The sequence below is a fragment of the Bos grunniens genome, chromosome 25 (genome assembly GCF_055505025.1).
Source record: "Bos grunniens cultivar Pamir isolate PY7600 chromosome 25, Bosgru_T2T1.0, whole genome shotgun sequence".
Classification (NCBI taxonomy): Eukaryota; Metazoa; Chordata; class Mammalia; order Artiodactyla; family Bovidae; genus Bos; species Bos grunniens.
In genome coordinates this window covers 17,577,839-17,594,889 of record NC_141189.1, presented here as the reverse complement: position 1 = coordinate 17,594,889, position 17,051 = coordinate 17,577,839, and the positions used below count along the sequence as shown (strand labels likewise).

The following is a 17,051-nucleotide window of genomic DNA, read 5'->3' as shown; positions in this document are numbered from 1 at the left end:
TGGTGGGTTCTGGCTCACACACACACACACAGGTCTGCCCTTGGGCCCAGGGTGTCAGGACAGCCAGGGACCAGCCACTTCAGAAAGTGTTAGAGAAACATATGCCCTTCACAAAGTCAAGGGGGGAATGGCAGAGAAGTTAGTGCAAATCAGACAGACCTCACCCACATCCCCATTATCTACCCTGAGCTGCCAAGAATCCCACGGGGCCTTTGATTCTGGGGCTTCACTCCTTTGGGCCATCACAGACCCCAAGATTTCCTCGGAATTTCAGCAGAAACTTCCCAAGGTTTTCTGCCTTTCCAGGCTGGGGTTCCCAAGTCCAGGAACTACACTCTTCTGCCTGATTTTTCTCTTTAGTCCATTTAGCCACCTGCCTCACCTCCCACCAGACTGCTTTCCTGCTTTCCCAAGCGTGTCCTCTCATGTGCTTCTTTGTTTAACATTTATTTATTTGGCTGTGCTGGATCTCAGCTGCAGCTCTCAGGATCTTTGCTCTTCATTAGGGCATGTGAACTCTTAGTTGCGGCACGTGGAATCTAGTTTCCTGACTGCGGATTGAACCCAGGTCCCCTGCATTGAGGGCGTGGAGTCTTAGCCACCAGGCCACCAGGAAAGTCCCTGTCTTCTCATGTTCTTAAACCTTTGCTGGTTCTAAAGCCCTGGAACCACTGTCCCCAAACTTGCATACGTGTGTACATGCTCAGTCACTCAGTCACGTTTGCGACGCCAGGGACTCTAGCCCAGCAGGCTCCCCTGTCCATGGAGTTCTCCAGGCAAAAATACTGGAGTGGGTTGCCATTTCCTTCTCCAGGGGATCTTCCCATCCAGGGATTGAACCCGCGTCTCTTGCATCCCCTACATTGGCAGGCGGATTCTTTACCATAGCATCACCTGGGAAGCCCCCTCCCCAAACCTGAGTCATGTTCAAACCTTCGTAGTTCTTTTGCCAAATTCACAGCCCACTCGTACTATTTTTTTTTTTTTTTAGCTATTATTTAAACCAGCAAACTTATTTTGTTGTCTGCATTATTCACACCTCTAATTCCAAGCTAGCGTGGTGCCAGAGCAGGGGTTCCATTAATATTTGTTGAATGAATAAGTGAACAGACGAATAAACAGATGCCCGAGCAGAATGTGCCATCTCTGCTTGCCCCGTGTGTGACATATAAACAATTGTGTTTTTACAGGTAATAAAAAGGAAAGGAATTTGTCTGCTAAGAGGAAGGACAACGCTGAGGTCTTCATTCCCAGCAAACCTGAGCCACACCCGAGTCCCCAGCCCCCAACCATGTTCCCGGATCAAGACAGGGCGTGCTCAAGTAAGAGTTCTGGGGTCCGTGATCGGGCTTGGCACTGGGCTTGCATCACTCTCATTGGGGTGCCATGAAGGAGGAGTCCTTGCTTCATCACCCTTCTGAGCTGATCTTTAGCAAATGTATTATTAGTCAAGGTCTCCAGAGAAGGACTTCCCTGGTGGGCCAGTGGTTAAGACTTTGCCTTCCAAGGCAGGGAGTGCAGGTTCTATTCCTGGTCTGGGAACTAAGATCCCACATGCCTCGAAGTCCCCCAAAAATTAAAACATGCAACAGAAGCAATATTGTAGCAAATTCAATACAGACTTTAAAAATGGTCCACATTAAAAAAGAAAAAGAAACTTTGAAAAAGAAAAAAGTCTCTAGAGAAACTGAACCAATAGGATGTATATGTATATAGGGAGAAATTTATGTTTTTACTTTTTTAGAATTAGTTAATTTATTGTATTATTTTTGGTTGTGTGGGGCTTTGTTGCTGTGTGCGGGCTTTCTCTAGTTGTGGCAAGCCAGGACCACTGGCTTTGACTGAAGAGCTGGACTCTGCATGGCTCAGTTGAGTGGACACATAAAATTAATGGCCATAGTTACTTTCTGGGTCTATAGCTAAGATGTGGTTACGATTGAAAATTTGTTTTATTTTTCTTTTTACTTTTAAATGAATTTTCTTACTTTATATGGGTAACAATGTGTGCAGATGATATTACATTCTAAAGGTACAAAGGAGTTTATGGTGAAAGATTCATCTGATACCCTTTTAATAAAATCAGGGTGTCTAATGATTGAGCACTTACCTTGAGCCAGCCACTACGTAAGCAATTATTATATTTACTATATGTTTACTTATAATGTACTTATATACATTATATAGTATGCTAAGTCGCTTCAGTCGTGTCCAACTCTTTGCGACTCCATGGACTGTAGCCTACCATGCTCCTCTGTCCATGGAATTCTCCAGGCAAGAATACTGGAGTGGGTTGCCATGCCTTCCTCCAGGGGGTCTTCTCCACCCAGGGATCAAACCCTTGTCTCTGGCATCTCCAGCATTGGCAGGCGGGTTCTTTACCACTAGCCCCACCCAGGCCTGGACAAGTGCACTCCAAGCTTGAAGCCCTTTTCCGAGCAGCTCAGGCAGATGGTAGGAGGTAGAGGAAGGGGCCACAGTCCTTCCACTTTACTGAGCGTTTGCTCCCTGCTATGTGAATATTGTCTTGGTTTAGATTCCCCAGAACCAGACTCTGAGATAAGGATTCCAGAAGAAGTCATTGAATTGGAAGGTGGTTCCTGGAAGAGGGCTGGAAAGGAAAGGAGCCAAAACTGGCTTCATCACCAGCAAGGTCACTGGCTGGGCAAGTGGAGCACCACTTGGCTGGGGAGCTCCAGCGGTGGGGGGGGAAGGGGCAGTGCTGAGCAGAAGCCTGCTCCCCATCCCGGGGTGGATGAGGGACCCTCCTTTCAGTCCTGGGTGTGAGCTGTGTTGACCCTTGAGAGCTCTGGCTCTGGGGGTCATGGTTGGAGGTCTGGCCGAGGGACTGTGAGCAGGGGGCACCCAGGCATTCGGTGATTGACCCTTATCAAACCCCACCCAACTGGGAGAAAGCACTATACTAATACAAGATATTTGATCTTTTTTTTTTAATTTTCTTACTTTTATTTTTGGCTGTACTGGGTCTTCATTGCTGTGCAGGCTAGTTGTGGGGCACAGGCTTCTCACTGCGGTGGTTTTTCTCCTTGCTGAGCGAGGGCCCTAGGGCTCGAGGGCTGCAGGTGTTGTGGCTCTCAGGCTTCGTTGCTCTGCAGCATGTGGAATCTTCCCAGACCAGGAACCAGACCCATGTCCCCTGCATTGGCTGGCAGTCTTAACCGCCGGACCACCAGGCAAGTCCAAGACAAGGCGTTTTAGATAGCAAGTGATAAAAAGAGTGGACTGAAGGGAAAGTGTCTACATCAATCCATGTAAATGAACTTCCAAAGGTGGTGTGATCACTGAGCCCAGCCGGACCCAGTGATTAAATGTGTCAGCAGTCTGCCTCTCCCCACCTCCCAGCTCAGCTTTCTCCTTTTTGCCCTTCATTCTGAGAAAAGCTCTTAGACGTGGCAAGAGGGCCACCAGCAGCTCTGGGCCGACAGCCCACTAGCCCAGCAACCCTGGCAGAAAATAGACCTGGCGGGCTCTGCAGCCTGACCACCTGGTGCAAATCCTGCCCTTCCGCCCACCAGCTCTGTGACTTGGGCAGGTTACTTAACCTCTCTGGGCCTCCTTCGCCCATCTCTCAAATGGAGATAAGAATAGCACTCTGGGGCTTCCCTGGTGGCTCAGTGGTAAAGAATCTGCCTGCCAGTGAAGGAGATATGGGTTGAACCCTTAATCTGGGAAGACTCCATATGCCTCGGAGCAAATAATCACAAGAGAAGCCACCGCAACGAGAAGCCTGGGCACCACAGCTAGAGAGCAGCCCACACTCACGGCAACTAGAGAAGAGCCCATGCAGCAATAAAGACCCAGCTCAGCCTAAATAAATAATTTTTTTTTTTTTAAAAAGAAGAGCACTCTGCCCTGAGGGTCACTGTAAGGATTAAAAGGGTGGATGGATAGTCAGCTTAGAGGAGCACCTGGCTCAAAGCAAGCCCTTGCTCAAGGTCAGCTGGTGGAGAGTGTAACGATTCCTGGGCCATTGTTCCTTCTACATGCAGACTGGCTCCACTGACCACTGCTCAACTTGACAGGACTCCAGTCTGTACTGCTGGTATTCTCTCCATATGAAAAATTAATAACGGCTTTTAAATTTCTCCAGAACAAGGTGTTAAATAAAGCCAAAGGCAGTGTGCCATTGTGTAGGAACCTTCCAGAGGCCCTGGTAGAGGGGGAGCAGCCTGGTGGTGGTCAAGCACCCTTCCTGGTTGCCTGCTGGGCTCACTGGGACCTCCCTCCTTCATGTGTGGGCTGCAATCACTAGATACTTACATTTCTGGGTAATACAATGAAGAGCCAGCACTTATAAACCCCTGAATCAGCTCCCAGGCTGTGTTTGGCACCACACATGTTAATCTTACATTTAATCACCCAAACAACCCTGTGTAGTAGGTACTGCTATACTGAACACTATTATACAGAGGAAACCCAGGCACAGAGAGGTTAAGGAATCTTAAAAACCTGGCTGCCGAGTATCTGTCCCTAATCACTCTATCGCATGGCCCCTCATGTGCCAACTAAACCGCTGTTGGCTTGCAACACACCTACATCCGCCTAGTCCTAAACAATGACACACCTAAAGCCCACTGGTTGGAGTCACTTGGTCTATTTTTTCTAATATTCAGTAATATAAATGTAATATAAATATATAACAGTATTTTAAAAATATTTATTTACTTATTTATCTGGCTGCCTTATTTCTTAGTCATGGCATGCAGGCTTAATTCCCCGCGGCATGTGGGATCTTAGTTCCCTAATCAGGGCTTGACCCTGTGTCCCCTGCAATGGAAGGCAGATTCTCAACCACTGGACCACCAGGGAAGTCCCCTAACTGTTTTGATTTTTAAAGTTAAATCAGGTATCAAGTAAAGTCATTTTGAATACTGTATTAGTTTCCTAGGCTGTTGTGACAAAGTACCAAGATCTAATTGGTTTAAGCAATAGAAAGTTATTATCCCATTTCTGGAGGTTGGGAAGTCCCAAATCAAGGTGTCAGCAGGACCATGTTCCTTCTGAAGGCACCAGGGATGAGTCTGCTCCAGGCTTCTCTCTACCTTCTGACAGTTCCTTGCTTTGTGACAACGTAACTCCAGCATTCACCTGCTGCTTTCCCGTGTACACCTCTGTCTCTGGGTTCAAGTTTACTCTTTTTATAAGGACACCAGTCGTGTTCGATTGAGGCCCACCCTAACGACCTCATCTTAACCTGGTCATCAGCAAAGACCCTATTTCCAAATAAGGTGACATCCACAGGTCCTAGGGGTTTGTCTTCAACAAGTCAACAGGTAACACATATCTTGATGCGTGGCATTTTGAGAAGTGGAGCTTCATTAATTATTTATAATCTGCCTTTCTCCAGGAAGTTCTGACACGACAAATTGGGTAGTGCAAGAAGACTTTAACAAATACGTAAGGAAATGAAGGTAGAGGGAACACAAGAGTAGGAACAATAAGATGACGCCAGGGGGTAAACAAATGATGTCTGAGGCAGGGTCACAGGCGTGACTGTGAGCTTCCTGGCCACCATGGCGAAGAAGCGTGCCTTCGCATACACAGTGGGTCCATCTGATAAATATCGGATTACCAGCTGTCCCCGGTACGTGGTTCTTAGCTTGTCCCATTGACTCCCTTAAAGAGGACGCTGAGGTGGTGGAATCCTCATTTTCAACAGATTTGGAGCTCAGCCTTTATCTGATAAAGGTGCATGCTCCTACATAAGGCAAATTTGAAGAAAAGAAAGTTGAAAACCATTGTGTTGCACCACCCTTACACTGAAATGGGATGACATTGCAGCCACATGTCACACACGGATGAGGTTCTAAAGGTCAAGGAAGTACAGGTGCCAAATCTACCCTTGAAATCCGTCCAACTGATGATCAAGTGTAGCATATATGCTGCTCTACCTGGAAAACCCCATGCAGACATATTGTCTTTCCTTAAGCCCAAGAGAGTCGTTGCTCCTCCAGGGTGGGGACGACCAAAGCTTCTTGGCTGAGCCCCAGATGAAGCAGTTGGATATGTTTAGAGCCTGGGTTGTAGGAAAAATGTGTTTTTAAGCACTGGCGTTACGCTGAGGTCCCTGGGATGTCCATGCCTCCAAGGCACAGGACCTTGACTTGCTGCAAGGACAGAAGAACCAAACCCACTTAGCCTTTTCCAGGAGAAACCTGTACTGCTTAGATGCTTTACTTTCTGTTTGTAGGGGCATGTCTTTTGCGAGGGGCATACAAAATCAGCCTTTTTATGTCTTCTGGTGAACTGAACCTTTTATCTCCATGTACTGTCTCTTTTTTACTCTAAAAATGCTTTTGTCTTTAAGTCAACCGGCTTTCTGTTGGTTCGTGTTTATGTGGTGTGTCTTCTTTCTTTTTTTAATCTTCTATGTGGTGCATCTTTTTTCATCCTCTTATTTTCAAACTTTCTGCATCCTTACACTGGGGTTTATCTCTTGTAAACAACATGTAATTGGTTTTTATTTTTATCCTCTAACAATCTATGTGTTGTAATGGGCACATTTAGTCCATTTACATTTAATGTAATTGCTGATAGATTTTATTTTAAATCTACCATCTTATTGTTTGTTTTTATTTGTTCCGCCTCTTTTATGTTCCTTTTTCCTCTCCTTTCTTGCCCTATTCTGAACTGATTACTTTATATTATCCCTCTTTTTTCTTCTCTATTAGCTTGTTAGTTATACATTCTTTTATTATCCTTTAGTCATTACCAGAGATTGCAACATGCATTCTTGACTTATTAGCGTCTCCTTTAAATTAGCAAGTTTACTGCTTCTCATTCAGTGGAGACCTTACAAGTCTAACTCCATTTACCCCTCTCCAAAATTAAATGCTTATTGTCATGCATTTTAATTCTCTGTAAATATTCACCAGACATCATTATTATTACTGTTGTTGTTACAATAGTCAACTGTAATTTGGATTTGCTTGTATTGCTGTGCCCTTCACTCCTGACTATTTCTGGGCCACCCTGACTCTCAGACTGGAGCCCCAAGTCTGTCACCAGCTCTGTGCAGTTTCTCAGCTTTGCAGAAGCTCTTAGAATCAGCAGCACCTTGAGGGGAAGCACTTCCCAGGTGCTGAGTTCACCTCTCTGGGTTTCTCATTTCCTGCCTGTAACCCTTCATAGTCTTATTCACTCTCCATGCCTTCAAACAGATTTCTCTTTATAAACAGAGTTTCATAATACTATTTGGTCCAGGCTTTCTGCTTGTGTTCCAGGGATGGGTTGAACTGGATTAGCTAGCTAGCTAGCCGTTACCATAAGTGTAACCTATGGCCTGCACTCTTAAAAGAGTTATTTCTCTCCTTGTCCCTTTATCTGTGACCAAAGTCATAAAATTGAATTTGTGTCAATTAAATGTACATATAGGCAACTCCACGAGAGTTTAATTCCTCTCTATCACTATAATTATCCCTGCTTCTAATGAAAGGGCCTCATGTCTTGGATTACTTTGGTCTCGATCAAATAGCCTTTCAGGAAAGGACCTGTTGTCTTGTTGCGGGTGAGAGAACATTAGTCTTTAATGTAGAAAGTTTACTGTCCAAGGTGTCAGAGTGCTTTAGGGAAGTGATATATCTGAACCACTTTTCCCAGACAAGCTGCCAACGTAGAAATAAAGTAACACCCCTCAGCATGAGTGAATTAGAAGATCTTGACAGCCCTGCAGTTAGCATTGCTGTCAAGAAGACCTGCTGCAGAAAGACCATTCTGCCAAAGTCCAGGGTCTCATAACACGTGTCAGTGTTCACGATTAACAGCAAGGGTCAGAAATCCAAACCGGCTGAAGCAACAAGGGAAAATGTATTGCTCACAGATCTGAAAAGTCTGGGACTATAATCTAGCTTCAGGCATGGTGGGATCCAGGTGTTCAGACAATGCTATCACCAGGAAGGTGTTTCTTTATCACTTAGCTCTACTCTCCTCTAATCCAGTGCATCTCAGACTTGAACATGCATCAGAATTATGTGATAAATAAGCAAATTAACACCCCATTTTTGGACCCTGCCCCAGTTTCTAATTCAGTGCATCTAGGGTGGAACATAAGTGTTTTAATTCTTAGTAAGTTCCAGGTGATACTGATTTTACTGCTCCAGGGACCACACTTTGGGAACCACATCTATAGTCTCAGGCACGGCCCAGAGATGGTCCCTGGTGACTCCTCTTCCTAACAGTCCCAGAAGAGTCCAAGAACCATCTCTCCCCTGAACTGATCTCTAAACTCCACAGTCAAGGAGAGGCACCTGTTTTCTTGTGGGCCCAGACAGGACCAGGAGTGGGGATAGATGCAGTTGCCTCCAAACCATGTGGACTGAGAAGCTGGGGAAGAGGTGGTTCCCTGAAGGAAAACATGGATGCCATGAAGGTCACTGTCTCTGGAGCCCGAAAGTAACTGCTGCTCATTTCATATAAAAATTAACTACACAGGACATTTTGCTACAAATTCTTCAGAGGCCAGGTATGGAGCAAAGGACTGTAATATGCAAGAGGAAAGAGTAGAAGTTGCTTAGTCAGTGAGGAGGAGATTGGGGGCTGACACCTTCCTTGAACATCATTAAAAATCATGTGCATTCCTGAGCTCACGAAGAGACAGCAGCGGAAAGATGAGTGTTAAGGGCTGCAGAGAGCATCTGCCCCTAGAGGCCCCCAAACAAGCTTTAGAGATGAGATGAGCACAGGCTTTGACAAGCCAGGTGTAACAGCTATCTCCTGCTGCCTGACAATCCCCTCCATGCTGTAGTGGCTGCAAGCAACAATGCTTTTTATTATTGCTGCGGGTGGACTGGCTGGTTCCATAGTGAGCTAGTGGGCTGGATGAGCTCACATGGCCTCACTCACAGTGTCTGGCAGGGCCCCTGGCCCAAGGACCTCAGCTGGGACAATTTATCTCTGCTCCATGTGGTCTCATTATCCAGCACCTGGGGGTCTCTAGGCAGCCAGAGAGAACACGCCTCAGCATGTAAGTGCTTTTTAAAGGATCTGCTCAGTTGTGACTGCGAAGGACCTGTTGGCCAAAGGAAGTCACCAGGCCAAGCCCAGCTAGAGAAATAGGCTCCAGCTACCTCTTGATGGGGGGGCTTCCCAAGTGGTGCTAGTGGTAAAAAAAAACAAAACAAAACAAACAAACAAACAAAAAAAAACGGCCTGCCAATGCAGGAGACCTGAGACCCAGATTTGATCCCTGGGTCAGCAAGATCCCCTGGAGGAGGACATGGCAACCCACTCCAGTGTTCTTGCCTGGAGAATCCCCATGGACAGAGGAGCCTGGCGGGCTACAGTCCATAGGGTTGCAGAGTCAGACATGACTGAAGCAACTGAGCAAGCACTCACCTCTTGATGGAGGGTGTGGCAGTGTCACAGCATGATGCGGCATGTTGCATGTGGGAGTCGTTTGTGGTCATTTGTCACAGTGTCCTGAACCATGGGAAGCAGGTAATGGATGAGACTGTGTGTGCATTCTCAGTGAGTCAGGTTAAAATGCACAGAGGCTCTGGAGCACTCAGATGTCAGAGATCCTCCCAGCAGGCAGCCCCCATCCCCCTCCTGGCTGGATTTCAGAGGGAGTGTGGGCAGCTCAAGACAGAACGGGGCTAAGTCAGCCATTTCCCTAGACCTTTCACCATACACATCATGCAGTTGCCAGTCCGAGGGGCATGTGACCACCACTGTGGAAACTGGAGGGCCAATGCCCTGCCTACAGGGGGCGCCGCTCCCCACCTCATAGCTGCCATGTAGGCATGCATGGCAAGGGCTGTCAGGTCACATGACTTTTCAAGAGAGGCCAGGAATCCCGATTTTCACGTGAATTTCCTCTTTTTTAAAAAAATGTATTTTAACTTAACATCTGTTTCCAATTACAAAAGTCACTCAACACAATCTACAGGCTTGCCTCAGCCACTGGGCTTTGGGTCTATGAGCTCTGCACTAGACCTGTGTGATTCTCAGATGTAATGTTTGCCATTTCATCGGATTCCCGGCTGACCTCAAAGACCACTTGCCTCTGGGAAGGGGCCATTTTGCTAAGACTCTGAATCACTGAGTGACAGCCAGCGGGTGGGGAGAAGCTGCCTGGCTGGAGAGCCAACCGGACAGCCCACGTCTCTCGTCTTCTTTGTGACATGTGCTGCGTTCACGGTAAATCTCCTCAGTTGATACGCTCTTGTTTCCAGAGATGAAAGCCAAGTTCTAGCGAAGCGAGGAGAAAGTGCAGTTCACAGAAGAGGGGTAGTTTTCAACCAGAAAAGAGCAGCTTTGGGATAAATTTAAATGTACCATTTGGCTTTCGCTGGTGGCACTGATCTATTGTGTGAATAAATCCACTGTTCTCCACAGCTGTGATGAGAATAAATCCAGCCTCACATGGGCTCAGGCCGGTGCAGAAACAGCTCACCCAAATGAGCAAGGGGAAGTTCCAACGAAGTCAAAAGGCGGCACCCTCATGTGCAATGAGGAGATGCAGTCCACACAGCCCGGCAGCGGGGGTGTGAATCAGGAGGACACGGGCAGTGTGTACACATTTCTGGGCAGCCATGGGTGGGGAGAACTCTGGTAGTGGAGCTGCGGCACTGACCTTCACTGGGAGAAAGGCTGATTTAATTTTTAAAAGCATCTTCTTAGCATAATATGACTCAAAGGGCACAGGCAGGACCCAACAACCATGTTGTCGCGGGAGCGTTCCCTCCCAAATGAAATACACTCAGGGCAGAAGGGTTTGTGCAGGTAAAACTGGACCCTGCGTGAAGAAAATGCCTTCCTGGTTATCCTTTCCCAAGAAAAGGAAAGTGTAAGGCTACAGATAATTGTCTTAGATGCGCCGCTCCACCCCAGCCCCAGGTAACTGAGATGTGAGAGGAGGAGGCTTTTGCCCACGTGGTGGTGGTGGTTTACTCGCTCAGTTGTATCCAACTCTTGCGACCTCTTCGACTGCAGTCTGCCAGGCTTCTCTGTCCATGGAATTTTCCAGGCAAGAACACTGGAGCGGGTTGCCATTTCCTACTCCAGGGGATCTTCCCAACCCAGGGATCGAACCCGGGTCTCCCACATTGCAGGCAGATTCTTTACCTTCTGAGCCACCTGGGAAGTCCCACATAGTGATAGTAAAAAGGCACGGGCCACCACGTAGTGCCGCTTTTTTGACTGACTTTGTAAGTGTTCTAAGCAGGAAATGCAGAAGGAGCTTACGGGAGAATGGATACTTGTGTTATGTATGGCTCAGTCCCTTTGATGTCCACCTGGAAGTATCACAACACTGTTCATTGGCTGTGTGTGTGTGTATGTTCAGTCGCTCAGCCTGGCAGGTTCTTCTGCCCGTGGAATTTTCCAGGCAAGAATACTGGAGTAGGCTGCCATTTCCTATTCCATCATTGGCTATACCTCAGTACAAAATAAAAAGTTTAGTAAGAAAAAGTCACAAACATCCAAAAAGGAAAAAGAAGGAACTTATGAATCGCCCAGGTTCTCCTTATCCTTGTGCTGCCAGAATCTCTCACTGACACTGGGGTTTGTACCCCTAGATCAGAGTGTTGATGTGTTTGTTTAACTGTACACAAGCTTTTCAGCCCTTATTTATGGGGTCTTCTCTAGGATCTGAAGGGACCTTGAATTTCTCAGCTCTGCTTTATTGCAGATGGTGGAGGGAACAATATGTTTTATGGACATTCACAGATACTGAGACTGACGAGGTTCAGAGTTGAAATCACTTTCCACCCATTAATCGCGCTGGGAACCAGGGTGTAGCGTTAAACAGGTAGGCGTGGCCTCCTGGAGTGGCAGGAGGCCTCTAAGGCGTAGGTGGCCCCGGGGTCCCATGAGAGCCCAGCTGAGGCCTTTCCAGCCCTGCTGCCCACCAGACTTCCCCTCGCTCCCCCAGCCCAGCCCCCGTGCCATTCCTCAGTGTGCCAAACCCGCCCACCACAGGGCCTTGGCATCTGCTGCCCCCTTGACCTGGAAGAGCCTCCCCATCTGGGTATTCACAAGGCCCAGCACTTTCAGATCTCCACTCAGATGTCACCTCCCCTGACTGAGGCTCTGAAATAGTTTCCTTCCCCTCCTGTCATCTCCGGCCTTGATTTTCCTCCCAGAACGCGTCACCTACTGCCGGCGTGTCCTGTGCACTGATCCACGTCTGTCTCTGCCCCGTGACTGGGAGGTCTGTGAGGATGGGCTGCGCCTGTTCACCCACGTCTGTACCCCCACCCACCCAGACCAGCATCTCATCTCACAGTGTAGTGACAGTCGAGAGCCTGTGGCATTAATGCCTGTGCCATGTGGGAAGCCCGTTTCTGCTTCAGCTCCCCTTGGGGTGAGGGTGCACTGATGCTTCAGGATTCCTCAGTTCCAGCTCCAGAGGAGCCCACGGCCACGCCTTCCTTTCCCCCTCTTTTCCATCCCCCAGCTGCTTCAGGGACCTGCGTGAGGAAGATCCCAGTGGCCTCACCACACCCCCTGGACCCGCCGTGTTTCCATAGCAATGCGGGTCCCCACCTTCATCAGCTCCCTCCAGCTCTCACCTGCTCATCCCTCGAGGGGCAGAGCAGACCGAGTAGCTGATAAGAAAGGAAAACAGTTAAAGCAGCCTTGACCAGGGAGACCGGAATCCCCAGGTCACGTTGCTGGCAGTGCTTACCATCTGTCCCCAGGAGCAGCACTTGAGCCATGGCAAACATCAGAGTCAGAATGGCCCACCACTGCTATTGCCCAGGCCAGCCTGCCACCCAAAGGCCCATAAAGGTTCCTTTGGGTGCCCTTGACTTGCCTGGGGGAGTAGCTTGGACTTGCCATGACCTGTATCAGACCAGCCCTTGAGTTCTGTTGGCTTTCATGTTTCCTAAAAACTGGAGTACTTTATGAACAAATACAATTTAGGGTTCAGTTCAGTTGCTCAGTCGTGTCTGACTCTTTGCAACCCCATGGACTGCAGCATGCCAGGCTTACCTGTCCATAACTAACTCCCGGAACTTGCTCAAACTCATGTCCATCGAGTCGGTGATGCCATCCAACCAACTCATCCTCTGTCATTTCATATTCTAGCTTTTCATTTCATATTCTAGCTTTTCATTTCATATTCTAGCTTTTCTTTGGGAAAAAAAGTTGGCAACACTAGAAGCACAGCACTATCTATCTGGTAGGTGTTGGCTGGAGCTTGGCGGTGGCTCAGCTGTTCCTCCCCCATCTCCCCCACTCTCTCCTTCTTCCCCACCCCCCAAATTCAGTCTCAATTACTCAGTAATTAGTAAGTAATTACTTAGTCCCCAGACATTCACCTTGAAAACCCCTCTACGGGATGCCTGGTAGAAATTGGTGTCCCTTCCTTTTAGCTTAGGTTTTCCATCAGCCCAATGGCAACCCACTCCAGTATTCTTGCCTGGAGAATCCCATGGACAGAGGAGCCTGGCGGGCTATAGTCCATGGGGTCACAAAAGAGTCAGGCGTGACTGGACGAGCACGCACGTGCCGCACCTTTTCCGTCAGCCCAGTGTCTGGCTGTCCTGGAAGCCACCCCAGTAGAGCTGCTGTGTGTGTCCTTCCCTCTCCAGCCAAAGCCATTCTTGATGTTGCTACTTGAACTCTCATTTAGATGCAAAATACAACAGAACATAGCAGGAGGGTAAAGGGCTCCAGCTGAATCTTTGATAACCATGGGCGCCTGTTTACTGAGGTCATGGGGATTGAAGGCTGCTGGTTTTTTAACAAGTCTTTGCACCAGGCCAGATATATATATATAGTCCATATAGTCAAAGTATGGTTTTTCCAGTAGTCATGTACTGATGTGAGAGTTGGACCATCAAGAAGACTGAGCACCAAAGAATTGATGCTTTTGAACTGTGGTGCTGGAGAAGACTCTTGAGAGTCCCTTCGACAGCAAGGAGATCAAAGCAGTCAATCCTAAAGGAAATCAACCCTGAATATTCATGAGAAGGACTGATGCTGAAGGTGAAGCTCCAGTACTTTGGCCACCTGATGCAAAGGGCCAACTCATTGGAAAAGGCTCTGATGCTGGGGAAGATTGAAGGCAGGAGGAGAAGGGGATGACAGAGGATGAGATGGTTGAATGGCATCACTGACTCAATGCACCTGAGTTTGAGCAAACTCTGAGAGATGTTGAAGGACTGGGAAGCCTGGTGTGCTGCAGTTCATGGGGTCGCAAAGAGTTGGACAAGACTTAGTGACCGAACAACAACAAAACCCCAGAGGATTCATACATGTTAATTCCCAGTTATTTGGTTATAAACCAACGTTAATGTCAATCCTTGATACTATTGTTTGTTTTTCTGTGGATTTTTTTGTTGTTGTTTTGCCTGTACTGAGTCTTCGTTTCTGCCCATGAGTCTCGGGAAGCAGGGGTTACTCTTCATGGCCGTGCACAGGCTTCCCTCGTTGTGGTGGCTTCTCCTGTTGCAGAGCATGGGCTCTAGGCACGCAGGCTCAGTAGTTGTGGCGCACAGGCTTAGTTACTCCGGTGTGTGGGATCTTCCCAGATCAGGGGTTGAACGTTCCCTGCATTGGCAGGTGGAATCTTAACCACGAGGCCACCAGGGAGGTCAGGAGACTATTGTTAAGTGGTGCCATCCAGTTGCCGATGTTGAATGCATGTCTCCAGCCCAGACCACCCTCCCAAACTTCACACTCATGTGTGTGCAGGCCAACTGGACAGCTCCACCCTGATGCCAATCACATCTCTCGGTTCCAAGCTGCCCTTGCTCTTCTCTTCCAAACCTGCTCCTCCCACAGCCCTCCCCAGCTCAACCAAGAGCAACCCCATCATCCACTTCCTCAGACCAAAGTCTTGGAGTCATCCTTGACTCCTCTCTTTCTGTACCCACCACATCTACTCTGGCCGGAAATCCTGTTGGCTCCATCTGTAACATACACGCAGAAACTGACCACACTCTGTGTCACCCCTCCCCTGCACAGCTGCAGGAGCCTGGCCCCTCTGCTTTCCCCTTCATCTCCCTTCATTCTGGTCTCCACTCAGCACCTAAGTCAGATCAGGTCCCCTGCTCTAGAGCCTTTGACTCCTCAGTTCTCTCAGAGTTATGACCTTACAGTGTCTTCCAAGGCCCTGTGTGACCTGTCCTCCCCACCCCTTCTCAGATCTCTCCCTTCGCACTGGTGTGTGGACCACACTTCCCCAGTGCTCAGCGAGGCCCATCTTGCCATCCTGTACTTTCCATCTCTGTTGCCCTGCTCTGTTTTTATTGTTTTTCCCTATCATCTCCTGGCATGGAACACCCTAGGCTATTTATTGTTTCTCCAGCTATTGCCTCCCTCCACAAAGGTGAGACTCTTGGTCTGTCTGGTCACCGCTGTCCCCAGTACTAACAACAGAGCCTGGCAGAGTGGCACTCAATATATATTTGCCTAGAGGATGAAATTCAGTAGGTTAAAGCCTCTTTAAACATCCCAATGGCAACATTTTGAGCAGTTCTGTTTTTAAATAGAGATTAAAAAAAAAAACAAACAGAATCCAAATATGAGTAATTGAGATGTTATCATAAGACACCCCCCATGTTCATTGCCTAACCTAGGCAATAGTCAGTTGATGGCCAATTTCACCTGTGACCCCACCCATTCCCCACCTGATTATGAAGCAAATTCAAGTCGTCATGTTTATCTGTAGATATTTTAGAATGCCTTTTGTTTTTTACAGCTGCATAGTATTCCACTGGGTGAACAAATCACCCAGGGATAGTACCTACGTGCTGGGGCTTCTCTGGTGGCTCAGTGGTAAAGAACCCACTTGGCAGGAGACTTGGGTTTGATCCCTGGGTCAGGAAGACCCCCTTGAGGAGGAAGTGGTAACCCACTCCAGTGTTCTTGCCTGGGAAATCCCATGGACAGAAGGAGCCTGGAAGGCAATAGTCCATGGAGTCGCAAAAGAGTCAGACACAACTTAGTGACTAAACAAGAACAACAGAACATAACATGATGTATTTTTTTTTTAACCAGTCTTGTTGGGTACTTTTTGCATATCACTTTATAAAGTCACTGTTCACTCATTAGAACTTCTACCATCAACTTCAGTTTTGCAATACTTTTTTCCTTCAACTGAAGAGTAGTTTCTTTGTAAATCTTGTTACCCACACAAAAACAAAATAAACTAAAGCACAATGATTCCGAACCACCCGTTCTTCTCCACAATATTAGGGATCATTCTTTATAGGCACTTTGCTAGACGTCTAATTTTTTAACTTTTTATTTCGATTTTGGATGTAAAGGCAAACTGCCAGGACAGTACAACCAACACCCCCATCCCCCCAGGTTCACCACTTGCTAACATTTTGCTGCGGTTGCTTTATATTTGCTCTCTCTGTGTGTATTTTTAAATCATTTGAGATTAAATTGTAGACAGCATTCCCCTTTACCCTGAACACTGCAGTATGTATCTCCTAAGGACAGGGGCATTCATCTTCCATCGCTACAGTGTACTTACATGTGACATTCAGGATATCTAGCATTAATACAATACTGTTATCCAAGCCACAGCCTCTACTCGGATTTCTCCACTTGCTACAATTATGTTCTTTAGTGCGATGTCTGCCCACCCAGGATCCACCCCCAGGATCGCTACTGCATTCAGCTGCCGTTTCTGCCCCAGCCCCTTTCATCCGGAGCATCTCTCCAGTTTATCTTTGTCTTTCTTGACCTTTACATTTTTGGAGAGTACAGGCCAGTTGTTTTATAGAATGTTCCTCAGTTTGAGTCTAATCGATTTGGAGCAACCCTCCCAGAATGCAGTCTAAAGCAGAACCCCCTGCTTTCCGCCCCCAGGACCCGGGAGCCGCCGAGAGAGACCCCTATCCGCAACCCGGAAACCAGTGCTTGAGGATGAGGACCGAGAGGAAGATGCCTCGGCTGTGCTGAGAGCCATCCAGGTGGAGAACGAGGCCCTGCAGAGGGCAATCCTCAGCAGAAAGTCTGAGCCCCCCACCAGCCCACCGCAGGTGCGTTCCCTGCAGCGGGAAAGCATGGAGCAGGACTCGGGCTACTCGGGGACCAGGCGGTGTCTGAGCCGTGCTTGCCAAGAGCAC

The 17,051-nt window shown here is 47.9% G+C and overlaps 1 protein-coding gene across 13 annotated transcripts in view; it reads left to right on the top strand.

The window, feature by feature from the left end:
* KATNIP (katanin interacting protein) overlaps window positions 1–17,051 on the top strand; it is a 229,795-nt gene that overhangs the window by 118,821 nt on the left and 93,923 nt on the right. For all 13 annotated transcript variants that reach the window (XM_086375203.1, XM_086375198.1, XM_086375204.1 and 10 more), the window contains 2 exons: window positions 1,191–1,322; window positions 16,792–16,964. In XM_086375203.1, the coding sequence (XP_086231329.1) occupies window positions 1,191–1,322; window positions 16,792–16,964 (305 nt within the window). The remainder of the gene's footprint in view (window positions 1–1,190; window positions 1,323–16,791; window positions 16,965–17,051) is intronic.